The sequence below is a fragment of the Neomonachus schauinslandi genome, chromosome 12, assembly GCF_002201575.2.
Source record: "Neomonachus schauinslandi chromosome 12, ASM220157v2, whole genome shotgun sequence".
In the NCBI taxonomy this organism is placed as follows: domain Eukaryota; kingdom Metazoa; phylum Chordata; class Mammalia; order Carnivora; family Phocidae; genus Neomonachus; species Neomonachus schauinslandi.
Genome location: NC_058414.1, coordinates 91,845,881 through 91,873,716, shown reverse-complemented (window position 1 = coordinate 91,873,716; position 27,836 = coordinate 91,845,881). Strand labels below are relative to the sequence as shown.

The window sequence follows — 27,836 nt, the reverse complement described above, 5'->3', positions numbered from 1 at the left end:
AAGACCCCTGTTTATTCCTCTACTTGCCAGGATCTGACTTCTGTTCCTGTTACTTGTCACTTTTCATGGAGTGCCCATAGGAGGTGGGACCCTGCCGGGCATAACCCTTGCTGTGCTATAGACGCTGGCAAAGGGTCAAGGGCCCAGGTGCCAAATCTTGCGGCATTTCCAGACTTCGCTCAGTCCCTCCTCACTCTCCTGGCTGTCTTGCTCCTTCTGTCTCCTTCATGGGCTGCTTCTTTCCGCTCTCCTTCATGACTGTTGCGGTGTCCAGAGTCCAGCCCAGGACCCCATTCTTCTGATGTTAGTGGCCACCTTAAGTGATCTCTACACCTCTGTCTCCAGACCAGATTCCTCTTCGAACTTCAGGCTGGTATATCTAGTACCCGCCTGATATTTCTGTGGCACCTTTGCATTTTGTTCCAGGCACTGTCCTAAGTGCTCTGCGTGCCTTGTTTTAATGATTGTCCCAGCCCTTTAAGGATGGGATGGCACTCTTGGATCATGATGGAGTATGATTTAAGTTTGTTACTGTTCCTGTTACTGTTCTGTTGAGATCATTTGAGGTTTAGAGAGGTTAAAATAACTTGTCGCAGTTATAGAGGAGCCAGAATTCAAACTCAGTCATCCCCAAATCTTAGATATCCTATAGGTAATTGGAGAGAAGGTGTGGATCAAAATGGGTAATTGAAAAATAGAAGAGCTCTCCACGGGCCCAGGAAAAGGACAGAGGAGGACTACGCTCTAAAGGGTGGTGGGTACAAGAATGGGTAGAGAAGGGGCAGCCGTGCTCAGGTCATCCCTCCAAGAGGATTGGAGAATTCAGTGTGGGTGCCCACCTTTATTCGAATGGTTATGTCATCCATAACCAAATGGTTATGACATAACCATTGTTGTCACATTTGCTAAAGCTTTCAGAGCTTTGGTTAGCTTTTGGAAGGATCATATGGTGCTTATGAGTAATTTGAATGCTCCTCCTTCTTTTGCTGCCATACGCTTATCCTGATTAGTAGGACCTGCGTTTACTATTTTCCTGGGCAGCTTTTAGGAGGCATTCGTGTTGGCTTCTATTCTGTGCCTCCCTCTCCTGCCACACCCCTGCTCCCTGGCTCCTCTCTCCCCACTCCCCTGCCTCCCCCATGACACGGATATCCACCGTGGGCATGTCTGCAGTGTGGTGTGGATCGCACCCAGCAGCTTTCTTCATCATTGTAGGGTCTTGCCTTCACGAAGTCTCTGGCTTTCCCCTGTAGGGCATGGAGCACCCCGTGACCACTGTCAGCAGCAGCGATTTGGAGAAGGCCTACCTGGCATACTGTGCACCGGGCTCTGACGCCCAGGCAGCCATCCTGAAGTTCCAGGCTGGAAAGCACAGATACGAGTTAGACTTCAAAGGTACGTCCTGACCTGCTGCCCTCACCCAGCAGGGCTTGGCCATCTGTTGGCTCTGCGTTTTCTGCCTTCGCCCTGGAGAAGGTCCATGTACACACTGGGGCCCAGGAAAGAAACGGAAGGGGAGGTGGTCCTTGTTCCTGAAATGCTGTCCACCTGGAAGGGGAGACAGACCTATAACCAATGATGGCAGCCCAGGGGGGTGGAGGAGAAGCTGCCCCGGGAGGGGGAGGTGAAGGGAGAGGAGCCTGAGGGAGGACAGGAGCCCGAAGTGTGAAGGAACAGGCCGGTCCGCGTGTGTGCTGTGGTGCTGGTCTTGTAGGCCACGGACAAGTCCCTCTGGTCCCAGGGTTAACCTCGGTCCCTGACTGATGTCCTAGCTGTTCCGCTCTGCGCTCTGCCTCGTTCTCCCAGCGTGACAGCTCCACGTTGTCCTCTGTCGGCACCTGTGGCCTAGGTGGGCTGCGGATGGAACACGTGCTAGACACGCACTTTGATTAAAAGTTGCTGGAAGCAGATTATCCTGTGCCTGTGCTGTCCTGACACTGAGCTTTCAGTGACTTGTCGTGGTTGCCTTTGCAGACAGATAGAAACAGACCGAATACCCTTCGGCCAGTTCATCTAGTGACTGACTTTGGAGGATTTTTTTTTTTTTTAAGTTTTAGTTTTTTTTTGTGGCTTCTCTTAAGCCGTTTCCTTATGGATTTATCAGTTCAGCTCTGTTTAACTCAGTGTTGCCTTACCTTTTAAACTCTGAATCCTTCTGAACGTTCAGCACCTTTTGAGGGAATTCACTGGGCCTTCCTGTAAATGCGGTTTGCTGTTTTCTCTATTTTTGTGGACCTTCTTCTGTGTGGAGGGCAGCAAAGTATATGTGGTGAGTTATCCTAAAACCACTTGACCTGCCCTGCTGTGGTTTTGTAGTGCTTATCATCTTGCTGAAGGTAGGATCGCTGCCCCCCTCAGTGTGCCCTTCGAGAGAACGTAAAAGCGTGTTCTGCTCTGCAGGGACAACTGCTTACCGGCTTTCGGCATCTGCTGGAGAACACCAGCCGCAGGTCAGGTGGTTTGCAGTCCGTAGTCTGATAGATAAAAATGCACAAAAGGGGATGGCAAGCTACGCGAGGATCGAGTCTAAGCACTGATCGGACTATGGCTGGCAACTGGTTGAAATACTCCTTTTAAATATCTAGAAAATATCAAAACCAGAAATGTCAGATGCAGCCTTTATCATTCTCAACCTAGGCTGCATCCCCAGGGGACATAACAGAGAATCAGGATAAGGGTGGGGAAAAAGCACATGCATACAGTTTTCTGCAAACTGCAGGAAAAAGTGTGTTCACCCCACCTGACCCAGACTCACTCAGTTCTTTTTGTTGGTGGTGGATCCCAGCAGCTATAGAAGTAGTTTGAGGTGAGCTAGGTTCCCATCTCACTGAAAGGTGTAGCGAAAGCACGTCTCAGACCCAAATCTGCCAGACACATTTATGAACTAAATATTATTAGGAAACAAGTACAGTTAAGAAATGCACACAGCAGGTCAAATGATTGGTTCTGTAGGATTGAGGAAGACTCAGTGCTGTCATTTTAGGGACTCTTGTCCCAAGCATCACTCAAGGCCACTGTCAGTGCCAAGATTCCAGAGGCAGAACTCCGACATCTGTTAGCTGGCATCAGAAGGGTAGAATCCCTAAGGTCACGCTTGTTTAGGGACATAGCCTAGTGTATCCCTGCTGAGGGTAAATTAGGGGGAAAGTCTCACCTTTTCCTGTCTGTGGAAGGGTAGGGAGTGGGTCTCACTTATATTTAGCCAGTCTGCATGTCTTAAGTAGTTTTACCAGTGAAACCCCATTTGAGATTTATCATGATGTCAGTCAACAGGCCAATAAAAACCCATGTAAGTGTGCTAATCATTGATGGGATTTGAGTGGTGGACAACAGTAGGGCTTGTGGTAGCCATGTCTGGTGCATGGGCTCCTGATTAGAATGTGAAGGACCCCTGGGAGTGCCGATCTTGATGACCACCTGGGCGACAGCATGAGGGACACACACCTCGGTGATCACACAGTATATGCTCAAATGCAGTAACGTAAGTTACAGAAACCTACAAGTTAATATTAAAATGTTTTTTAAGTGAAAAAAAAAAAACTGGTTTTGTACTCTAAGTGCAGAAAGTAAGACGTGACAGGGTTTTCCTGGTGGCTAGGGACATGTAATTGAGCTCATAGGTATTTGTGATTTTTCATCTCGGGGTCAGTGTCTCCTCAACCCTTAGGATGAACCTGAGGATCTTGGGGGTGGGCATGGGGCAAGAATTTTGTTTATTAAAGATGGTACAGGTTTAAAAAGGTTGGGAAATACTGCTGTGGGGTCGGTTTAGTCAAATTTTAAAAAGCCATAAGAGTAAAATTATTATACTAATTCTAAATCCCACTGGCTCAAGATGTGGTAATTTGGTCTCAGGCTGGGCTGAAGCTTTTTTTATATCCAAGTTGGGAAAAATTGCTAAGCAAAATAATAGTTTAAACAAGATTGGAAGGAACAATTTAAAAGTACTCATGTATAATTGATACGTCAATTACTCATCATTCATGTGTTCATTAAACCCAGTCTCCTAAGGATACCTATTTTCTTTATGAATATTTGAAATGTGAAAATTGCCTAGTTTTTTTTAACAGACTGATTCTAGGCTTTACACATTTGGATTAGTTTCCAACCCATTTAGCTTGTATTTATAAAACATTGCTGTCCTGTGTGTGTATATGCTTTTGGTGTTTTTTTTTTTTTCAGTGTTTGTTCAGAAAAACCTGGTCTATGGCACAGTCAGAAAGGTTTGCCGGAGACCCAGATACGTGTCCCCGCAGGAGGTGAAGGTGAAGCAAGCCTGGTAGGTGGCATGTGTACCGGGTGGGGTGTGCTCTGCTGCACATACAGAAAGCCTCCTCAGACTGGCTAATGCAGTAAGAGGGTTTGTTGGCTTATGTCACTGAGTATGCCAGCGCTCTGTCTCCAAGTGCCCAGCCCCGCCCCCCAGTACCTTTGTACTTTCCTTAACTTAATACCATAGTGCTGGTGTTAATATCAGTGTTCCAGAAAAGGTCTGAGAATTCATGAAACTGGAAAATCAGGGTACACTTAGCACATTTCAGTGAGAGAAGTATTAGCATGGATCATAAGATGATAAATATAATGCAGGTTTATAGAGAGAAAGATGTCAGAGTATTATTCTAATTGTGGTGTAGATTAATTAATTTCTAATTAAAGCATTAAGGTGCCAAACCAAATGCAACATGAAATAAAGGAAAAAAAAAACTAAGACACTGGAAAAAAAATCATATAATTAGATTTTTAAAATTAACATATAATGTATTATTTGTTTCAGGGGTACAGGTCTGTGATTCATCAGTCTTACACAATTCACAGTGCTCACCACAACACATACCCTCCCCAGTGTCCAGCACCCAGCCACCCATCCCTCCCACCCCCTTCCACTCCAGCAACCCTCAGTTTGTTTCCTGAGATTAAGAGTCCTTATGGTTTGTCTCCCTCTCTGGTTTCATCTTGTTTCATTTTTTTCCTCTCCTCCCCTGTGATCCTCTGCCTTGTTTCAAATTCCACATATCAGTGAGATCATATAATTGTCTTTCTCTGATTGACTTATTTCACTCAGCATAATATCCTCTACTTCCATCCACGTTGTTGCAAATGGCAAGATTTCATTTTGATGGCTGCATAATATTCCTCTCTGTGTGTGTGTGTGTGTGTGTGTGTGTGTGTGTGTGTGTATACATATATATACGCCACATCTTTATCTATTTTTTAGCTCTTTCCATAGTTTAGCTATTGTGGACATTGCTGCTATAAACATTGGGGTGCGCATGCCCCTTGGATCACTACATTTGTATCTTTGGGGTAAATACCTAGTAGTGCAATTGCTGGGTCATAGGGTAGCTCTGTTTTTAACTTTTTGAGGAACCTCCATACTGTTTTCCAGAGTGGCTGCACCAGCTTGCATTCCCACCAACAGTGTAAGAGGGTTCCCCTTTAATTAGATTTTTTAAAAAAGATTTATTTATTTGAGAGAGAGAGGGTGTTTGTGGAGGGGGGAGGGGCAGAGGGAGAGACTCTCAAGTAGACTCCACACTCAGCACAGAGCCCGACATGGGGCTTGATCCCACGACCCCGAGATCATGACCTGAGCTGAAATCAAGAGTGGGACGCTTAACTGAGCCACCTAGGCGTGTCCCGTATAATTAGATATTTTAACTGTAAGTTTGCGAGTGGTGTTACTGAGTCATAAAGGTATTCTTGTGCAGATTTTTCCAGAAACCAAAAAACTGCTTCCTGACTTAGGGTATAATTTAGAGAATGATTAGGGAACAGTAATAATCTCACTTCTCATATTTTCTCTCTGTTTCCATCTTCAAGTGATTGTATCTTTTTTATAACTTAGAAGGGATCTTTTCAGTAGCTCTTTGGGTTTTTCTGTTTGTTTTTAGAGTCAGATTTTGTGATTGGTAGCGTGAGCTGCGGTCTTGGCTTCTAACAAAGCACGTTGCTCTTTGTGCTCTGGTTGCATCACGAATGAATGCCAGCTCTGATGCCGAGTCACCTGTGGCAGTTTGACTGCTGGCATCCATGTGCCACGAGCTGGGAAAGGCTTGGAGCCAGAGCATCATCTTTGTGGGTAGAAGATTTGTGATACACAATTATAAGGCTGGTTGTTGTGATCTGCAAGCCAGTCTAGGCCTGAAGCTGGCTCATCAGCTTGTATTTTCAGTCAAATAGTTGAATCATAGACCTGAGTGTTTGAAAATGTTGAAGTAATAGAAAAATAATGGAATTATATGCCAATGGAAACCCCCCCCCCCCCGTATTTCATGGTTTTATGTACTTGAATATCATGGGATACCAAAAACCCAAAAATGGATGCTGCAGGCACTAAGAGGCCAGCTTCATCCTCAGGGCGGGTTCCTGTGTGACTACCAGAAGCCACAAGGGGAGCCCCTGTCTTTGTAAGCATTTAGGAGCAGGAGAGGGCCCTCCTGCAGCTGATGGGGCATATTTATGAGTTTGGTTCTGATCAGACCCCCTCTGAACCAGTAGTTTTAGGTTGAGTGCAGATATCCTGGGGTTGGAGCTGGGAGAAGGGTCCTTCCTGTCCAGTCTACATGGCCACATACAGGGGGAGAGTGGCCTGGATGGCAGCAGCTACTACAGCGCCAGGTACAGTTGGGTGTGTCACAGCCTCAGCTGTTGTCGTCAGCCAGCTACACCTTCCTTTAGCCAGAGAAATCGGGCTCATTTCTGTTTCACGGCGAACTGATAGTTTCTCTGCTGGTTCTTCTGGGGCCCCGCAGATGGACTTCAGTGGTTGTGTTTGTGGAGCATGGTCATTTAAAGGAGTTCCATACTATCAGCCCAAGAAAAATGTATACTCAGTAGTCAGTATCTTCCTCCCTGTTGTCTCCAATGTTTGCACAATGAATAGCCATTTACATACATTTTGGATTTATCCTCATCTTTCTTTTTGCAAAAATGAGCAAATGCATATACATAAAAGTATTTTCTGATTTCCCTTTTCTTGCACTAAAGGTAGCGTTCTATATGTACTGTTCTGTACCTTTTATTTTCCACTTAAAAATAATTATTCCCAGGGCACCTGGGTGGCTCAGTCGGCTAAGCGTCTGCCTTTGGCTCAGGTCATGATCCCAGAGTCCTGGGATTGAGCCCCACATCGGGCTCTCTGCTCAGTGGGAGCCTGCCTCTCCCTCTCCCTGCCGTTCCCTCTGCTTGTACTCTCTCTCTCAGCCAAATAAAATCTTTTAAAAAAATAAGTATTCCCTTTCAGGACACTGAAGTCTTCTGAAATCTGTCTTCATAGCTCTCCATCACCAGTACATACCCTGTTTTATTGAATCTGTCCCCTTTGGAGGGATATTTTGCATTGTTTTAGGTCTTTTGTTGTTACAAGGGAAACACCACAGTGGATGATCTGGTATACGTGCTGTTTCATATTCATGGAGGTTAAAGTTCGAGAAGGTGAATGCAAATTCCTCTTAATAGGGTTGAACCATTATGCACTTTGCCTCAAGACGCTTGAGGTACCTGTTTGCCTTGGCCTTGCCAACAAGTGAGTCATCAAGCTCTTGGACTTTCGCTCTTCTCATGGGTAGCAAAGGGTGTTAACAGTGCATTTTGATTTGCTTTCTCTTCTGAATGAAGTTTAGTATTTTTTCCTAACTGTTACAGCCATTTGCCTTTTTCTATGGATAGTTTGTCTTTTTGTTCAATTTTCTGTCAGCTTTTGGTATTTTTTTTTAATACGTTAAGAGCCTTTTATCTACTGGGGAGATGAGCACTCAGTTTCTTATACAAATCACAAACCTTTTCTCTTGATTTCTTAGTTGTCAGCTTTGTTTATAGAGTATTTTACCCATGCAGAAATGTTTATTTTTTAGTGAAATGTATCCATCTCTCTTGTGTATTGCTTCTGGATTTAGAGTTTAGTTAACTATGGCTGCTTCTACTTCTGGAAGTTATTTTTGATTTTTTCCCTAATCAGAGCCTACCTTAGATACAGTTTGGAAAAATATGTCTGTCACCTTTCTGAGACTGGATGTCTTTTGTTATCACTGTAACGTAGTCTTCAGGGGGCCACAGACACCACACATCAGAAATAAAAGTGATCATTTTGATCAAATTCAGACTAAGATATGACTGATTCAGGATCTCCCCACTGACCTGAGAGTCACACAGTGTCCATGCAACCCAGGTGACAGCAGACAGCTGTCGTAACTAGCAAGCAAGGCTGCTGGGGCCTCTTTGGCCAGCTGGGACTCGGAGAGTGGGTCGCTTTCAGAAACAACTTCTCTGTTTACACGAATGACAGGGTCACAGAATATGACCTCCACATTCCAAAGTTATAATACCAGAGTTTGAGGGCAAGTTTGAAATGGCATTTACACATCAGCTCTCTGGTTTAGTTCCTTACTGTCCTACTAGCCTCCATTAAAATGTTTTATTCATGTGATTGAGTCCTATTTTTTCTTTTCTTGCCGACTTATGGATATTTTTGTTCATTTCATTTTTTTTTCTGCTTCTACTAGTTTGGAAGTTATACACTGTATTACTTTTTTTTTTTTTTTAAAGGCCACACTAGAAATTGTAACGTGTTCTTAGGTATGAGTCGGTCAGCATCTTTGTCCTCCTGTCAAATAATGTAAGAGCTCCCATATACCTTATTCCATTAATTTCCTCTCTTGTTTTTTAACTTCATGAGGTACTGTTACTTTAAACAATGAATGTTTCATTAGATTTACCCACATTTTTACTGCTTTGTCCTTTCACATTTTCTTAGATGAAGGTCTGTTGGAAAACTGTGTTTTTGTTTGCTTGAGTACATCTTTATTTTACCCCCAATCCTGAAAGATATTTTCACTGGTTATAGCATTTTGGGGTGTGGTTATTTTCTCCTGGAACATTGAAGAGGTCATTCCACTGTCCCCTGGTTTCCATTGCTGCGGTTGCAAAATCAGCTGTGAGTCTAACCAGAGCCCCTTTTCCAGACTCACTCTTGTCTTCCTCTGGCTGATTTTCAGATTGTGTTGGTCTTGCTGTTATGCACTCTAACCCTGGTGTGGCTGGGCATGTGCTTTTATTTATCCTGTTGGAGATTCTTGGGGCTTCTTAGAACTTTGTGTCACTGAGTCTCCTTTGTTCTCCTTAAAATAGCCTTCAGCCTTTCCTCCCCTCTCTTTTCAGAACTTTGGTTAGGTTCTGACCAGATCCAGGCCTTCTCTCTCTCTTCTCTATGTCCCAGCTTCTCCCCCACATCTCCCATCCCCTCATTGCTGGGGCCCCGTTCTGGATAACTGCCCTCCCTTCTCATTCAGCTCACTCCTTATCTCCTCAGGTGGTCTGCCCTGCTCGCAAGCCTGTCCTTGCAAAGAGTGTCTCTTTCACTTCTAGAAGTTCTTTCTGGTTCTTTTTTAAACCCTCCACATCTTTTTATAGTTCAGTTCCTTGCATATATTTTTAAAGTTTGTCTTTTATTTCTTTAAACGCAGAAAGAATAATAAAAAGAAAGATGTGTTATAATCTTATAATCTTGCCTCATAATTTCAGCATCTTCAGTCTCCACGGTCTATTTCTGGCTGATTCTTGCTTGTGGGACCTTGGTTAGTTATAACGTGCTGTTTTCCTAGGAGAGTTATTTGTGGGAGTTCTTTGAGGCTTAGGGTGAAGGTACATGTCTCATGCCAGTGGAAACAGAAGGTAGATCTATTGTAGGAAGAACAGAGCATTCTGAAATGGAGTCAGAAGGATTTTGAATTATAGGGATGTAGTCCCTGTTCCTAGACCTTGTCTTTTAGAACTCAGTCTTTCTTTACTTACGTTTTTTGGAAGGATATGGTGCTTATGTTATGTGAAACCTGTAATTAAACATGCTGATATTGCAGTGGTATGAAATAAGCTTAGTCCCTTTAAATAGGATATATACAGACTGCAAATAGCCTCTTAGCAGTTCCAGTCAAACTTCTACTGTCAGACGAGGTTTCTTTTTTTTTTTTTGAAGATTCATTTATTTATTTGAGAGAGAGCATGAGCATGAGTGTTGGGGGAGGGGGAAAGGGAGAGAGAGAATCCCAAGCAGAATCCCTGCTGAGTGCGGAGCCTGATGCAGGGCTTGATCTCATGATTTGAGATCATGACCTAAGCCGAAATCAAGTTGGACGCTCAACTGACCGCCACCCAGGTGCTCCTGCCAAATGAGTTTTGACATACATTTTCTAAAATGTTTTTGTATGCCAATTATACCTCATTGAGGCTGCTTGAAAAAAGAGCTCTTTGAATTTTTAAATTGTGGATGAAAGTTTGTGTGTGCTCCTTTTATCAGATACTCTCTGCCTTCCATGCAAGTGTTGAGATACAGGTGAGAAATGGATCCCTCGTGCCTGATTGTTTAGGGTTTGGCCACGTGGGCAAAGACAGACGTGCTCCTACATGGTGGATAGTGTGCTTAGGTGTCTCCTCACCTTTTTACCTGCTTTTACAAAATGTTAGGCTGAGACCCCAGACTGGTGGTACCAGCTAGTGGCGGCTGCTGATAGTAGATCTGCTTGAGTCTAAGAACAAAATCTCAGTGTTTTTGTTTACATTTTGTAGCAGTGTCAAGTTTCAAGGCCCAAAGAGCATCCCAGACCATTGGGATCCCTCAGCCCTGCCAGACCCTGGCTTTAAGGTATGGGACTTGCGCTGCCTTGGGCCATGGAGGAGGGTGTTCTTAGACATAGTGAGTGAGAAGACTCCACCACTGAGGAAGCTGTGAGGCCAGGCTGGGGCTGGAGAGAGGAGCTGTGTGGGGTTTTATTTTCTGGTCTTGGGGATTTTAAGGCTGGATGGCCACCAGGAAGATGGTTGTGGCCCCAAGGGGAAAGGATGTATTGTGGATGAAGGATGATGACCTGGAAATTTCTGGAAAGGGCAGAAATAGGAGCTTAACAGCTGCTTAGCCAATAAGTATTAGTTTTACTAAGCAAGAAAACAAAACCAGGGGAGGATTTGCATATGATGAGGGACATGTAGAGGGGAGTTCCTGTTGGAAAGTGCCAGATACCAGAAGACAGGAACACCAATTCACATGGCTCATGTCAGGCCTGCCAGCTGACAAGAGCTACACTGAGTTCTGTAGAGTACTCAGGTCATTGTCCACTACTGCCTCGTGTGTGGGGCCCTCAGACTGCCCTCTGACACTGACTTCCTGCCGAGCACTGTGCAGATGGGCTCTGGGTTTGTCTGCCCTGAGAGCACTCCTCTCGTTGAGTTGTACCCAGACCCCGGCATGCACCCAGACCCCAGCAGCCCAGACACACGTGCGAAGGGCTGTGTGAGTCTGAACAGCAGTACTCAGTGTCACAGGATGAGGTGACCATATTAAGGGGAATAGGGAAGGCTTCACTGGGTCCACACCTAAGTGATAGCCGATGCTTGTACCTGCAGAAGTAGGGGACGAACATAAAGGTCAATGGAAACTGCATAGGGAAGGAGCCCAGGTCAGGATGGAGGGTGCGCAAGGATGCTGGGGAACAGGAGGGAGTTCAGGGCCGTGCTGTGGAGCGCTTGGTTGTGGGGCTGAGCTGCAGGCCATGACAGGTATGGGAGCCCTTGACAGTCTGGTCTGGGGGGGGCAGGCTGGTCCCCACTTGAGGGAGAGGAGTTTGATGTCCTCCCATGGGATGGGAGCAAGGAAACCAGAGTCAGAGTTTCAGTTGCAGGAGCCCTGTGGACGTTCAGACTGCACTCAGGGTAGGGGAAGGCCATGTACAGAGGGGTTTCCCAGGGATCCCCTAACAGGCTGTCATCGGGCCAAGCCTTGTAGAGTAGGGAACAGGGTGGTTGGTTAAGTGCAGGCTGCAAGTGCAGGAATTTGTGGATTGTCACTGTGCAGAGGTCAGCTGCCCTTGGTCAGGGCCCCTCCTGGCCCCTAGGGGGTGCTATTTCCCAGAGCAAGGCACTGAGGGAGAGGTGGGCTGGGCTGGGAGGATGCAGTAGCCAGGCAGCGTCCCGCAAGTCTCCTCGGGCTCCTGAGTTGATGCGTGCCCGTCTGCCAGCCTGACCTCTTCCTTAGCACTCGCAGTGAGGCGTGCTCCTGCTGCACGCACTGCTGCCCGTGAGCCTGAATCTGCTTTAGCGGGGTTTGCCCCCCTCCGCCAAACGTGTGCACTCGCATTTACTGACACCAACTCTGATCCTGTAGACTATGTAGTCTGCCCTGTGTGGGTACAGAGGAGGAGCAGGGACGTCCTGGGGACACCCGGAGTGGTGCTGACATGAGCATCACGTACCTGTCCTTTAGGAGGGTTTCATAGTGAACAAAAGACAAGTGACCACAAACTGCATACACCCCACGGCTGGAGAGACTACACCCCTACACCCCTGGGCGAAGGGAGAGTGGTGATCACTGTCTGGGCTTGCTGGCAGTTCTAGCATTTTATGAGCAGCCTTGGGAAGGGACTGATCTATATTTTACACTTTGAGGGTAACAGACAAAAAATATTTGCTTCCTGCAGAAGATAACCCTCAGTTCTTCATCAGACGAGTATCAAAAGGTCTGGAACCTATTCAACCGTACGCTGCCTTTCTACTTTGTTCAGAAGATTGAGCGAGTCCAGAATCTGGCCCTTTGGGAAGTCTACCAGTGGTACGTGAGGGGCCCACTCTTGCTGGGCTGGTGACCGTCCCCTCCAGTGCATACATGGGAAGCTAGCTGCTTGCCAAACGTGTCCTGGGTTTCAGGGACAATCTGAGATGGCAGCCACTGCTTGCCCAGTGCTGGTGGCATCGGGAGCTGTGTCCCTGCTTTCCTCCCCATCTCTCCGTCTTTATAGCTTAGTGCTGGCACTTCCCTCAGAGCTGAGGGGGCTCAAGCTGCCCTGGTGACAGCCAGCACTCAGGCTGGTGCCTTCTGCCTCCCTGCCTGAAGATCAGCAGACTGGTCTGTGTCAGCCACCCACGCCCAGAGGAAGGTAGAGCTGTTGTCCTGATAGCCAGGAAGCCGGGCCTCATTTTTGTGCCTGAGGGCTAGCATGTTTTTGGGTGCTTAGCGACTTGTCCTTGTAGGGAGGAGATCTGCAGCGGGTCACCAAGGCGGGCCTGGGGTCCTGCTGACCTGTCCCCAGAAGAGGGGGTTGGATCAGCGTCATCTGTACTCTGGGACCAGTGATGAAATCAGGGTAACTGAGGGGGAGAGGGATGGCCCCCCACTGACCAGCATGCCCCAGCTTCCCAGCTTCCCTAGCTAAGCTCCAGGGGAAGCGAGGTGGTGAGGAAGAAGTGGGTCTGGTCTGCTTCCGGAGTTCAAGAAGTGGAAGAGGCCTTGAGCTGTGGAGGCAAAGGCTTCCCTTGTGCTTTTCACCCTGGTCTCCCGGGCCTGGACTCAGGATGCTTCTCATACAATGTGTTTTCTTGGGTCAAGTGGCCTGTATTTGGCACCAAGCACCCTCTGCCTCCTATCCCATGATTCTAGGCAAAAAGGGCAGATGCAGAAGAGAAGCGGAGGGAAGGTGGTCGATGAGAGGCAGCTGTTCCATGGCACCAGTGTGAATTTCGTCGATGCCATCTGCCAGCAGAACTTTGACTGGCGGGTCTGTGGTCTTCATGGTACTTCCTACGGCAAGGGTAAGGGCAAAGGTGGCCCTGCTGACAGAACTCGGCTTTCCTCCCAGGGGCTGGGAAACCCTTTTAAAGCAAATTGATGGAGGGCATGGGGGAACCTGTGTGAGTTGATGAACTGGGTCCAGCTCCGTGAGTTATGGACTCCTGGCCCTCTGGGGGGCGTGCCCAGCTGGTGGCACCCTTCCTCTCCGTGTGCAGCCAGGAGCCTCACCCAAGGTTCCAGCAGGAGCTGCCCTGCTCAGGCTGGGCTTTGTGTCCCTGTGGAGTGGAGGCCCTGGAGATGGTGAGCATGGGTGGGGGGAGGAGAGCAGGTGCCTTCCCAACCCCGAGTCCGGCCCCAGACTGTGCCCCCGTGATCATCAGAATGGGGATCTGAACACTTGAGATCCCAGCTGGAATGGGAGTTAGCTGTTTTCCTGTGTTATTTTTAAGCTTTATTTGGAAATAATTTCAAACTCACAGGGAAGTCTCAAGGATAATATTTTTAAAACTCCTGCATAAATTTTACCTAGATTCATCAGCTTTAACCTTTTGCCGCATTGGCTTTATTTCTTTGGACCCATTTGCCAGTAGGTGGCATACATCATGCCCTTTCCTCCTTGATGCCTCTTAAGAACAAGGACGTTCTTTGCTGTAACCATGACATGGTTGCTAAGTTGAAACTTCTCATATGATGTGATGCTGTAGTCAGCAGCCCCTCTTCCGACTCCATCACTTGTCCATCAATCAGCCTTAATCAGGTGTGGCAACAGCTGCAGGGGCAGGATGGACGGAAGCCAGTGGTGGGTCGTGTATCCGAATGTGTGTGTGGCAGCCTCCAGTGCAGGTCCCATTCAACGAGCTTCGGAATTCTCGATGCGGGGCTGCTGGTGGCTACAGTGCTCCGTGTATGGGATCTTATGCTCTTTCCGCACCAACCCTATGAGGCTGGCATGACAGCCCCATTTTAGAGCTGAGGAAGCTGAGGTTTGGGGGCTAGGGAGTGATGTGCCCAGGGGACCTTTAGGATTTGAGGGACCAAGTCAGAACTTGAGTTTTCTCTCTCAGAGTTTGGTGATGCCTCTGATGCCCTTCATGAGGGAAGAGGCTGGAGAAATGGGAGGACAGGGAGGCAGGGGTGTCACCTGGCTGACGGGACACCCGAGCCTCCCCTTCCAGGCTGCGGGCTACCCCCCGCCCCCGCCGCCCAGCTGAGCCCACGTGTGTCCTTGCAGGGAGCTACTTTGCCCGAGACGCCGCATATTCCCACCACTACAGCAAATCCGACACCAAGTCCCACACGATGTTCCTGGCCCGGGTGCTGGTGGGGGAGTTCATCCGAGGCAACGCCTCCTTCGTCCGCCCCCCGGCCAAGGAGGGCCTTGGCAACGTCTTCTATGACAGCTGCGTGAATAGCATGTCTGACCCCTCTATCTTCGTGGTCTTCGAGAAGCACCAGGTCTACCCGGAGTACATCATCCAGTACGTCAGCTCCACCAAGCCCATGGCGGGGGCCTCCACCCTCTTCTCCTTGGCATCTTTCTTTGGGGGCCGGCAGTGAGCCCGTCAGGGTGTTTTTAATGCCTTTCAGGCCTGTCTTCCTTGGAGTAGCTATTCGGGAAGGTGTGTTTTTTTTTTTTTTTTTTTTTTTTTAAAAAAAACTTTTAATGAACTGTTCATTTAACGTTGACTTCCTGATGAAGTTACATTCTTAATCTCGCACTGGTAATGGTTTTCGATTTTAAGCCACTCTTGGGCTCGTTACTAGACTAACCAGAAGTGATTATAGGTGGTCCTGTTATTGCCTTTTACTAGTGTGTTAAAGTTTTATTACTTACACTCTTCGTTGACTTTGTGGCTGATTGGCACCAGGCACAGAGTTTCTAGATACTATTTTATGGATTGATTTTAAATTTAAGTTTCCGTCTCTGCAGTGAGTCATTTGGTTTTTCAGGGTCTCAGTGGCATCTTGTTTAATTTTTTGTCAAAATGACACAGTAGCCATCAGTGCAGGAGGCCTCCCTGTCTGTTGCTCTGGCTCTAATCCAGGCAGCTCTTCTCCTGGGCTTCTGGCCTTGGAGTCGGCCTATCAGTCACGGTGTGAGAGCAAGTGGCTACTGTGTGGCATCACTGGGGCCCTGTCGCGGGGTCCACACCATTCAGTGGAAGGTGACAGGGATGAGTGGCTGCCAAGGACCCCCGGGCTCTGCCCACGAAGGCCCATTCCCACATCTGAGCACACTGGACACCGTCCGAATGTGGGTTTTCTGTTCCTGTGAGATTTGAATACCTGTGCTGCAAATGTCACAACGGAGAATGGAAATAAAAGAATATTTATCTGAAGTGGGCGACAACCAAAGCTCATTCTTCAGCATCTATTTATCGAGCACCTGTGGGGTACAGACACTTTTCTGGGTTTTGGGATATAACAGAGCCCCCAGTACTGGCCTTGGGGGCTGTGTGTGTGACTTATCCTAAAGCTGATGAACCTGAAGGTTCAGGGCCACTCACTTGCTGGGGCTTCTTCCACAACCGTAAGAGGGGCCCTAACTATATGGCCACATGGTCCTACATCTCCGTTAAATTTGCAAAAGTTACATATTCATATTTTTTTTCTTTCCCCCAACCGCTATGAATTTCAAGTTCCACAAAACCCAGATTGACTACTGAGCAGAGTGTGTTGTGGACATGGAGGGGTGGGTGCGTTCTGAGTGTGTCTTGCACACATAGCAGTCGATGGGAGTCTCTTTTTTTTTTTTTTTAAGATTTTATTTATTTATTTGACAGAGAGGGAACACAAGCAGGGCGAGTGGGAGAGGGAGAAGCAGGCCTCGCGCTGAGCAAGAAGCCTGATGTGGGGCTCGATCCCAGGGCTCTGGGACCATGACCTGAGCTGAAGGCAGCCACTTAACCGACTGAGCCACCCAAGCACCCCGTCGATGGGAGTCTCTGCTGGGCACTGGCTGGCTCTGCTCCGGGGAGGAGGGGCGGGCAGGGCAGCTCTGTGTCATGAGGTGCCTCTCCCTGTTGGTCTCCGGGTTCAGTCCTCAGCAATGGGCTCCTCCTCCTCCTCCCCTACACCCTTCTTGCCCATCCCCGCACCTTCCTAATACAGTGTGTCCACTTCATGGGACGCCTCCGCTTCTGTCACTTTGTCCTCAAGTTCTCAGATCCAAGGCTGTTGAGTTTTTCCATCTTTGGAACAGGTGTAGGGAATGCCCTGGAACCTTACACAGGTCAGCTAATCAAGGCAGAGAAGACTGAATTCTATGACCAGAAAAATGTAGCAACAGCAGTACTACCTTACCCACCTGTTGGGCTAGTCACCTGGTTGTACATGGTATGATTTTCAGAGCCACCAAAATATTTACCCCATACCCTGACTGATGAAATTTTATTCACTGCTTTTCGACTGAGTCATGGTCCTACTACAGTGTAGGCGGGGAGGCAGAGGGGTGTCAGGGAGAACCATCAAATCAGGTGCTTGCCTGCTAAGTCTTAAATGTAAATGATCCCATGCTCATTAACCATCTGGCTGCTGGGAGCTGAATGATGGGCAGCAAGGATGGTCCACTGGGGAGTGTGGGTGGGACGGATGGCTGGCGAAACCTGGTGTGGGAGGTGATCACATGCTCCAGACAAGGCAGTTGAGCTACAAAGACTGCAGGGGCCCTGGATTTGCTCACCTTTCAGAAAGCAAGCCAGGAAGAACACTTACTTGGACCTGAAATTTGAGAGACGGACGGGGTCCGTGTGACCAGGCTGTGGGATCAGGGGGGTGGGCATGTGATGGGACGAAGTCAAAATGATGGTAACTCTCTTGGTGCAAAGAGGCGGTGGCACCCAGGGCAAGTGTGTGTGACTGACTAGTCACGAGGACCTGGCTGAGATCCAGCTAAAGGGTCCTGTGGAGGGTCCAGTCCGTGCCATCTCCTGCCCCGTGGTAGCTGGCATTGCACACGGATGGTGGGATTTCAGGGGAGCTAGGGATTGTGGGTTGAAACAGTGGAAGGGCCGAGTCCAGCAATTCTAGAACATGAGGAAGCCTCACTGCTGTGTCTGAAGATGAGAAGCACCTGGACAGAGAAGGTGAGGGAAGCTAATGGATGGAGCTGACAGGCCAGGGGCGCTGGGTGCAGGCCGTGCTCTGAGGAGGGAGCCAGCTGCTCTGTTGGGCCCTTCTCGAGGATGAGGCTCTGTGATGGCCATAGAGGGTCGGGGGCTGGGAGATGGGCAGGCCAGTCAGGAAGGGCAGATGGGTCACCAGGAATGGGAACATGTGGCTTTCTCCGATGAGTCTGAGCCCCAGGACCAGACATCTAGAAGGGGCTGGGGCCCAGACAGAAGTGGTGAGAGCGAGGGTGGAGAGAGAGCTGTGTGATGGGCTGGCTGGGCAGCTCCTAGGGCTGGGACAGCGCTGGGGGACGAGGCTGCCTTCTTGTCTCTGGGGAAGGACTCTGGGGGAAGCATGGGGTCTTCTGGGCTGGAGTGGGAGAGGACCCAACGGCAGAGGCAGCATCCACAGCCATGGATACGTGGAAACCTCTTGTGCCAGCTCTCCTGAAACAGCCTAAAGATGGGTCAGCGTCTGGGTAGCCATGCTTCCCGACTCCTGCTCGGAATGCTATCTATAGGACATTCAGCCTCTTCATGCTGCTCAGATGGTGCAGAGGAGGGGGCTTCGATCAAGGTCAGCTGCCCCGTTTTACAGATGAGGACACAGAAGCACAGGGACGTGGGAAGACCAGCAGCCACGTGGCTGGTGGCAGATGTGGGATTCAACTTGAGAGCCCTTCTCAGCAACACGATAGTTTTAACAAATTCGCTTCTGTATTTTGACTCTTTGATCAAAATTAAGAGAAGGTCCGATGACTACATTTCAGTCTCTCTCACTCTTCTGTGTATTAAAACCTTATAAAGTTAGTATTATCCTACCTAGGAAAATCAAAGCATAAGAAAGCTTTTGAGCCACTGTTGAAGCTGGGCTTCTGATAAATGTCATTTTTTTAAGTCACACACCCCGAGTGCACCAGAAGCTAAAGAGGCCCAGCAGCTGGTGCCATCCAGGGCAGCTCACCTGAGCGTCCCCGTGTCCTCTGCCCTATAGATTCCTTCCATCCTGAGGCCAGGACTTCCTTCAAAACCCCGAGTTCTCAGTCATTTTGGCAAAGTACATTTTTTGCTTATTTATCAGCAAACCCTGATGGAGAGAGGTGGATCAGTGGTTCGTACATCATCAGCAAAGTCAAAACTAAGTGCAACAAACATTTATTAAGCATTTAGGAAATCTTCTATAAAGACCTCTTTTATACTTGCATGTCAGGGACCCTTTCAGTTGCTTCAGTGATGTTTTCGCCCAAAATCTGAATTTCCACATGAAGGTTTTCTTTGAATCTGGGAGTGTCCTCATAACACTAACTGTCAGCGGGAGACAATCTTGATGTAGACGCCATTCTTTGGACCTAGGGCAGATTTGGATTCTAGCTGCAGTGGTACCTAAAAGAGATGAAGAGACTGGTTACAGCTAACTGCATCTACAGGGAAACTTCTTTGGAACTGGGCCTGGGGTTGTGGAAATGAGGGACAGCAGGGCTGAGTGAGCAAAGCAGCTTCCCTAGCATGGCCCTGAGAAGCCAGCAAAGCTGCATCTCGGGGACACTGGGGGCTGGGGCCCCAGTAGCACACTGGTGCCTGACCCTCTTTCCCATGTTAATAAAATGCTGCCGCTGAGTAAGGAACTTAGCATTTATCCTCCCAAGAAGCCTGCATAAGAAGTAGTAGTATCTCACTCTGCAAAAGAAGAAATGGAGGTTCAACGAGGCCAAGTGACTCGTCCAAGGTCACACAACTGGAAAGTGAAGAGCAAAGCCTCAAACTCTCTCACCTCCCCTCCTCTCACTCCCCGGTGCCCTGGTGGTAACTGAGCAGCCCCCTCTCTTTCCAAGGGGCTTTGGGAGAGTGGCTTCATACTGTCCCCTTCTCATGTGTGCCGTGGTCTAGCCTCACCGCCATTCAGAAAGCTTTCCTCATTAACTTACGAGGCAGATTGATGGTGGACTGGGGACTTGGAAGAAAAGCCAAAGAATTACTCAAGAAGCAGCGTGTCCCCTTGAGTCCTGGGTAAAATGATGGCTCAATGGCTAATGTGAATGAACGATTTAAGGGAAAGAAGAATCACTGGGCCTTAGTGTTGGGGTCTTGGTGGGCTTTTCAGATGTCTTTGGGGGCTAAGTTCAAATGGGAGACAAGTTATATCACCAAGAAACAAGATGAACTAAACTTGTGCTATCCCGTATGGTAGCCAGTAGCATGCATGGCAACTGAGCATTAGAAATATGCTTAGCGCAAATGAGGGGCCGAGTTTTTACTTGATTATTAAAGTTTACAAAGCCACATGTGACTAGCAGCTACTGTATTAACACCGGTCTAGACAAACTGGAAACACCATTGGACTTCCAAAAAGGAATCAGTTGGAGCTAGCAAAGTCAGGGAGGGCTTCCTGGAGGAATGGACACCTGAGGTGGGGCTAGGAATGGGAGAAGCCCTGTAAGCAGGACTTCTCAAGGGCCACTTGGGGATCTGAGGGAACACTAAAGGATTTGGAAGATGGGATTAGGCTGGGGGCAGGGAAGTGGAGGCGGGGGATGGCATTCCAGCTAGGGAGGAGTGGGTAGAACCCTCCCAGAGTGGGAAGTTGGGGCAGAAAACACAAAGTGGGCTCAGACGAGCTCTCCGTAGATCCAGGAGGCTCAGGGACTCATGCCTGGTTCTTGAGCTGGGGAATGCCAGGCATAAGCAGGGTTTTGGGACAAAGGCTGCTGTACCATTTGTCAAGATCAAGGGGAAATGAGACAAACCCCAAAGGGAAGTCCTGCACACACTGAACACCTCAGTCATTTGGGGGCCTGCCCTTCTCTCTGTTGGTTTGGCTCTATGTTTCCAATTTGCCCCTCTCTCTCTCCAGCCTTGAACCCAGTCTCTGTTTGTCAGAGGCAATGCCGCTCTCGGACTCTAGAAGTTGTCCACTCATCACTGTGTACTTAGTACCTGCCCCCATTCATGCTCGTATCCGGCTGTGCAGAGGGCTCCTGAACAGGCATGGAGGGGCACCATGTTCAGGCTGTGTAGGCACAGACACCGCAGAGAGGCAGCTAGAGGGAGAGGAAGGAGGGAGGTTTGGGGGGCGCGCCACATCTGGTTGGAACCTGTTTCTTCGCTCCCTGGCTAGTCGTTCATTTGCTCTTTAACATTCGTTCAGTGAACGCGTGAGCACCTGCGCCGTTCCTCGTGCTGGAGACTGCAACAGTGAATAGGACAGACTTGGTTCCTGCCCTCACAGAGCCTGCAGCCCAAGTGCGTGGCCTCAGGCAAGTGACTTAACCTCTCTGAGCTTTGTTTTAGCTCCTCACCTGAAGAATGGGAATAATACAACCTACTCTGGGGGATCCCTGGGTCCTCTTCGCTGAACAGGGAAGAGCTCCAGCCTCGCAGGCGCAGCCTCGCAGAACAGAGGAGGTCGGTCGTAGTAATAGGAACGCAGACTCGGGTTCTGGGCCAGGCGCGTACCGGAGCACTTGTGCGGACCCATTCAACCCTCACACAAGAGGAACAGGGCGGGGAGGGGGGGAAGGTGTGATTATTCCCACCCCCCTCACACTGATCCGGAGGAACTGGCCCGGCACTGAGAGCCGGGGTGAGGACCGCCCCCTCCCTCGGCGCCCCGAGCCGCGGCCTCACCGGCGTCTCCACGCAGGCCTCGAACCGGAACCGGCGCAGGACGCGCAGCAGCGTCAGCTTGACCTCCAGGAGCCCCAGCCGCACCCCGAGGCAGCTCCGCGGGCCCGCCCCGAACGGCAGGTACGTGAAGGGACGTCGTCGTCGCTGCGCCTCGGCCTTGAACCTGCGGAGGGGGGAGCCGGGCGGTCAGGGTAGGCCCCGGGACACCCGCCTCCCTTCCCCGGGGGGGCCTCGTCAGCCGCTCGCAGTGGCCGAGGGGCCCCTTCATCTGAGGCCGCGCTCCCAGCACGTGGGCCTGAACCCCGTCGCCGTCAACAGACTCCTGTCCCCTCGGGCCCTCGAGCTGTCCCTGAGCTTCCGTCCTGCCCTCTCCGCAATCCCGCAAAGCCCTAGACGGACTGCGGAGGAGAAGGATCACCTGGAAGGCCCTCTTGCCCCCCGCCCCCAGAACTGACTGTGTTGTTAATGAATCTGAAGGCTCACTAGGATCCACCAGGATAAAAATCTTAAGAATCCACAGGTGGCTCCAGATTCCCCAGGAGCCAGAACAGGACACCAGGCGTCACCAGCTCCCTGAGCAGAATCCCTGGGGACCAACCCTGCCTGGAGGCGGCGTCGTGCGGGTTTATCCACGGAGGCCACCCTGGCCGCCGGCTCCCCTGCCCACACCTGCCTCTCCGGTTCCCGCGGTGAAACTGGAACCACTGGGGGCTTTTTGTGTTTGGGCCGCTGCAGGAATTCTCCTACCTGCTGTCACAAAGCATTTGCCACCTGTGCTCCGGGACAGTAGAGCTGGGTGCCCACACTGTCTTATAATAGCCAGCTCACTTCGGCTTCAGCCCTGGCGCTCGATATTCACTGCGTTCAGCCGGAAATTATTTATCTGGGTCCCGCTGCCCATGGCTTCCCCGGGGCGGGATCGTAGGGGTGGGGCCTCTTTCCACGGGAATTTGAAATTCCTCAAGGTGGAAACAGGGTCTGTCTGCCCAGCCCTCCCCACTGCCAGATCACACCAGGAAGGGATAGCCATCGATTCGGATGAGGAGGGTGTGGATGCCTGCTCAGACATTTTCAACCCGGGAGCCTAGAAATGAAATGTAGACAAGGGACCCAATCCACATAGGGGACCAAGGAGTGGGGATCTGGGTCGACCTTGTTAGCACAGCTGGATCTCTTGAGTTCGGGGAGAAATTTCTGCGATTACTCTTGTTTTGGAACAAGCTCCGATTTTTTTAAAAAAAGGAAATGATGTTTTGTTAAGTTCCAGTGCACACCAGCAATTCGATCCTGTGTCCCATTTCTTGGCTTGAACAGAGGACACCCGTTAGAAATTGCCCTGTTACTTGTACGCAGGGCTGCTGAAATGCGAAAACTCTGCATTCTGTTTGGGCCTTTTAAAAATGGTACAGTTATGTCCTTTGGAAATTATGTCTCTCGACTATCTATTTTCCATGACTTTTAACTGGGGACAACTTTACTAAATCTTTGTCTCCCCTTGGCTGCCTCCCCCAAGCGCCTTACACTCGCATCGCCCATTTGAAGGGACTGAGCTCACCTCTCCGGGTTGAAGGTCTCGGGTTGTGGCCAGTACTCAGGGTCGTGGTGCAGGGCGCCCACGGCCACCTCCACCACGGTGCCCGCGGGGATGTGTTGCCCCCGCACCTCGCAGTCCCGCGCCGCCTCCCGCGTGAACCTGTGGGGACACGTCAGTCACCCCTGCCTTGATGCACAGCAACAAGCAGAGCTTGCCGGCAGCACGCTGGGGCAAATGAGGTCTGAGCCTCAAGTGTGGAATGGGGGGTAGGGGGATAGGAGGCCCAGCCTTCTTGCAGGGGTGACCAGGATGGTTTCTACCCCCTGCCCCTTAACCTTCTACTGCCCACAACCCTGAAGCCTCCAAGCTCTTTAGACTCCTTTGGCCCTCAGTGAATATGCATTCATCCATCAAGCCTGAAGAGTTCTCTTAGGCCTGACTGGGGGAACACGGGTACCTTTGAAGGGCTTCTCCCTGTGGGAGGCTTGCTGGGTTATGACCCTGGCCACACTTTCCCTCATCTTCTGTCCATGGCTAAGCCTCTTTAAATGGCTCTCACCTACCCCCTTGCTTTACCTAAAGGAAATTTGGGTTTGAACATCTGATCTCCATTCATTGTCTGTGTCACTATGGATAACTTCTACTGAGGACAAAACTTCTGGTCAGATTGTTTACCAAATGCCATGGCACAGTCCGTTTTACACTGTATTTTTAAGGGCCAGACTATAGATGTTTGCACACAAATATAAAATTTCTGGAAGAATACCTGAACTTCCACCATGATTTCTTCTAAGGGATGGGACTGGGCTGGAGGATGGCAGGGGACCAGAGGTGCCAACTTTTTCTTCAGATCCTTCTGTATTGTTTAGGTTTTTTTGGTTTTTGTATTTTTTTTTTTTTAAGTACAAGCCTACTATTTTCGTAATACAGATAATTACTTTAAAAATTAAAAATTATGCTTGCTTTTATTTCAAATTGTAGGGCTGGACTTTCCTAAATATCTCAGAGGAGATAAAGTTATTATACTAATTACCATTATATTCTGTTCTCGCTTATAAAAAAGAATTAAGAGCAACCCGAAGCTCCTGGCAGCCTTCATTACTCTGTCAGGAACCTTTAATGTAACAAGAGAAGCCAGGACTTGGGGGCCCCCATTCGGATCCTAAGCTACCAATGCTATTAATATGTATACTGCATGGAATCCTGGATTCACATTAATAATACTTCAACAAGAGTTGGTAAGTTTTCTACAGGGGCCATTCTGAGGTTTTTTTTTTGGTGGGTAATGGTTATCAGTCAAGGTGCGTCAGGGCCTGGGAAAAGACAACGCACTTTTCTGAGATTAAAATAATAAAGTAGAATAAAATAAATAAAATTCGCATTCTATCTGTATTCACCCCCAAATCTGTTGCCTGGGCTGAAGCGAATTGGCCTCTTGTCTGGCTGAGAATAATGATGGCTTGGCTCTCTCCTTTCTGTTGTTTGTTAACAGAAGTCCGCAGAGCTGATAGGATTAAAAATTCCAGCAGAGTAGGTATGGAGGAGGGTGAGGCCCAGGAGCTTGTGGCTTGCCAGGACCGGAGCGGGCTGGAAGCTGGCCCTTCGCCTGGAAGGGCAGTCCTTCTTGCTTTCGCCTCATACATTAGGTGACATATGACTTAGAGTGTGCAGCTTTTCAGAAGTTCTGTCCCACTGTTTCTCACCACTCGTTGGGGGTGGGGGGGGGGCGAGCAGGCATTGTGTGCCCACTGAACACCCAGGAAGCAGAAGCACAGAACAGCACAGCGCTTACCCAAGGTCACACAGCCCACGAAGGGCAGAGGTGTGAGACTCTCGACTTTCTGTCTGAATTTGTTCTGCGATTACGGAGCACTGATACTCTATGTGACTTGATGAGGGAGTCAACCAGTTCATCCCAGTTCCCTCATTTCTGTCCTGCCTTCGAGTGAGATCACCCACTGCTGGTTCCCCGGAGCCATGTGGCCGCCTTTTATGCAGTACTGTTTCTAAAGTTTCTAAGGGTCGCTTGGAGAATCGATCAGAGCATTTGGGTGTTGAAGAGCCTGTTCACTTTGTCACTCAGCGCATCCCCGCTAAAAGGTCTCACGCGTCGAGTTCTTGATTGGGTTTAGATCCAGGAAAGGACCTGTCTTTGATCACTTTATAGACTTTCCTCCTGCCAGAGAACGTGCCTGTTCAACTCTGCTGGTTTTCCTCTCTGGCAGGAGCCGCGGCACCTGAGCGGGGACCTGACCCCCGTTATCGGCCCTCTCTGGGGTCCTGTAAAGTCTTCTTCCGCCTGGATGGCCTTTGTTCTATCACTGAATGTTTTATTTTGAGCTTCATTTTAACGTGTATAGCAGCTGCCCACAGTTCCCTTGGAGGGAAGCTGGATATAAATCATTAAAAAAGCAGGATTGGATGACAGTGCCATGGCTGCCAAGGAAATCAGGGAAGGCCCACAGAATCGGTCTTAACGCCGGCGTCAGGAGAGCGGCCCGGCAAGTGCTGGGGTTTCAGGGCCCTGAAACCCTGTGTGCTTGAGGACCATGTGATTCCACTCACATCTCTGGAATTCTCTGTATTTGCTCCGGGTCCAAACACTTTGGACAATATCTATAATCACACTCTGTATGATGTTTTTGGTTTGGAATATAATGATATATCTTCAAAGCATCCACATTTTCTCTTTTAGAATGGCAAAAGGTACCTCCATATGGATGATGGGGTATACTAATTTTTAGACCTGCAGAGTGGAACTTATGATAGGTTAAATGCTTTGTGTTGCTTCTTGTTTCTAGAACCTGAAATGTGGTCACTGTTTCCCTCCCTAAAGGCCTGGGGGCCCAAGTTAAGATCCTGTGCTCCATGTTTTGCCTTGTTTAGGGGGAGTTGGAAAGAAGCAGACCAGATTCCTGCTTTCGAGGCACTTACAGGTTGGTGGTATGAGCAGATGTCCACGGGCGAGATGTTCCAGAGGGGGTGAGAAGTGTCCAAGGATGTAATAGGAAGTACAGTTTGCTCGAAAATGCTGGGGAAGGAGAGGCAAACTGCCCAGGGTAGCGAGGGTTGGGTTGGAGCTTGAAGGATGGGGCAGGGTGGGTGGCTGGAGAGTGAGGAGCAGCCTCCCAGACTTTGGAATTTTCCCCCTGGAACATCAACTCCAAGGGCAGGGGTTTTATCTGTTTTGTACACGGCCAATTTCCCCGTGCTTGGCCCAGCATTCGACTCAACAAATAGTTGCCAAATGAAAGAATGGACGAACGGACGAACAGGCAGGAGGACTAGCAAATGCTATTGAAGGCTAGGAGGCCAAGGAGATTGGCTTGCGTTGGGGAGGAAGGTCATGTTAAGAACAGACCAGTGAGGGCACCTGGGTGGCTCAGTTGGTTAAGCGACTACCTTCGGCTCAGGTCATGATCCTGGAGTCCCGGGATCGAGTCCTGCATCGGGCTCCCTGCTTAGCAGGGAGTCTGCTTCTCCCTCTGACCCTCCTCCCTCTCATGCTCTCTGTCTCTCATTCTCTCTCTCTCAAATAAATAAATAAAATCTTAAAAAAAAAAATTAAAAAAAAACAAAAACAAAAACAGACCAGTGAACCTTTGAGAAGGTAGTTAATGTAGAGGAAAATGAGCCAGACATTTACTGCTATGGTCACTCTATGGAAGTCATTGAAACCCAAGAAATCCAAGACTCAGGCCTTGCCTTCCAGGAACCTGAGTCCAGCATTCTCGATAACGCAGGTGGTGACAGACTGAGGACTGGTGAGGAGCCTAGACAGTGATGTCCCGAAGGGCCTTTGGGGTCCGGGGGCCTGGTCAGGGGGAGGAGGTGGGGGAGCTCAGGCATACCTGAAAGCCGGTGGGTAAATCCTCAAGGTCTCTGCGATCACCATGTCCAGGTAGGTCAGGCCTTCCTGGAGGCTGCTGTAGTCAGGGGCCGTCTGGGGGGGAGGGGGGTGGTGACAAATGAAGAAAGTTGAGTCCCACTGAGTCCCACAGCTTTCTGGCTTCTCCATTAGCTTTAGAGTCCTGCTCCAACTTCGCAGGCTCATAAACGGAGACTCGGCAAAGTGCAGTCAGTACAATCCAAGCTGCGTTAGGTCAGCACCCCGCGTGTTCCCTCGGACTTGTGTCGTGGTGCTGTATGTTACCGCGGACCAGCCCGGCCAGCCTGCGACTTGGGGACCTTGGAGTGTCCTACAGAGAAGTTTGGTTCTAACGCAACAGTGGCAGGCGTAGCTGCGAGCATTGATGGAGAGAGGGTGGCGTGGTGGCTACGCACTGCATAGACACGATCTGGCTTAATCCTCCCTGTAGACCCACGAGGCAGCTGCTCTCCCATCTCTCAGATGAGAAAACCGAGCCTCGGAGGGGTGACCATGGGGGCAGTAACTGGTACATCATAAAGTTAAAAAATGCAGCGTGAAATCGCAGATACAGAAAAAAAGTTCTAGGGGCGCCTGGGTGGCTCAGTCGTTAAGCGTCTGCCTTCGGCTCAGGTCATGGTCCCAGGGTCCTGGGATCGAGCCCCGCATCGGGCTCCCTGCTCCGCTGGAAACCTGCTTCTCCCTCTCCCACTCCCCCTGCTTGTGTTCCCTCTCTCGCTGTGTCTCTCTCTGTCAAATAAATAAGTAAAATCTTTAAAAAAAAAAAAGAAAAAAAGTTCTAGTGAAATAAAAGACGCATAGTGACAAAACCCAAAGAGCCATTCTAAGTCAGTAAGAAAAGAAACTCATTAGGAAAATGGGCAAAGGATATGAACGGGCAGAGCATAGAAGGAGAAATAAAGTTGCCGTGATGAAAAATACAAATGAAGACAAGGAGATTTTGCTCTTCGGTCAGGTTAGGAAAGGTCGGGAAATGCAGATTAGATACTCAAGGGCGGAGGCGTGGAGAAGCATGACCCAGCACCCTGTGTTGGGGGTACCCCAGGGTCCCTTGGACAATGCCCACTGGAGTGAAACTGTCACCCTCGCCGTCACCCCTGGCCTGGGGAGGAGGGACACATGGGATGT

General features: G+C 49.4%; 2 protein-coding genes across 2 annotated transcripts in view; one reads left to right on the top strand and one right to left on the bottom strand.

Annotated features, from left to right (window-relative positions):
- PARP12 (poly(ADP-ribose) polymerase family member 12) overlaps positions 1 to 15,896 on the top strand; it is a 38,076-nt gene extending 22,180 nt beyond the window's left edge. Inside the window, exons 7-12 of the mRNA XM_021692926.2 lie at positions 1,254 to 1,395; positions 4,183 to 4,279; positions 10,561 to 10,636; positions 12,465 to 12,595; positions 13,421 to 13,572; positions 14,784 to 15,896. Of these exons, the coding sequence (XP_021548601.1) occupies positions 1,254 to 1,395; positions 4,183 to 4,279; positions 10,561 to 10,636; positions 12,465 to 12,595; positions 13,421 to 13,572; positions 14,784 to 15,109 (924 nt within the window). The 3' untranslated portion in view covers positions 15,110 to 15,896. The remainder of the gene's footprint in view (positions 1 to 1,253; positions 1,396 to 4,182; positions 4,280 to 10,560; positions 10,637 to 12,464; positions 12,596 to 13,420; positions 13,573 to 14,783) is intronic.
- A 2,910-nt stretch (positions 15,897 to 18,806) lies between these two features.
- Positions 18,807 to 27,836, bottom strand: part of TBXAS1 (thromboxane A synthase 1) — a 149,966-nt gene continuing 140,936 nt past the window's right edge. The window contains exons 10-13 of the mRNA XM_021692857.1: positions 26,671 to 26,762; positions 22,841 to 22,978; positions 21,286 to 21,448; positions 18,807 to 19,044 (exon numbers count right to left, since the gene is read on the bottom strand). Coding sequence (XP_021548532.1) covers positions 18,970 to 19,044; positions 21,286 to 21,448; positions 22,841 to 22,978; positions 26,671 to 26,762 — 468 coding nt within the window. The 3' untranslated portion in view covers positions 18,807 to 18,969. The remainder of the gene's footprint in view (positions 19,045 to 21,285; positions 21,449 to 22,840; positions 22,979 to 26,670; positions 26,763 to 27,836) is intronic.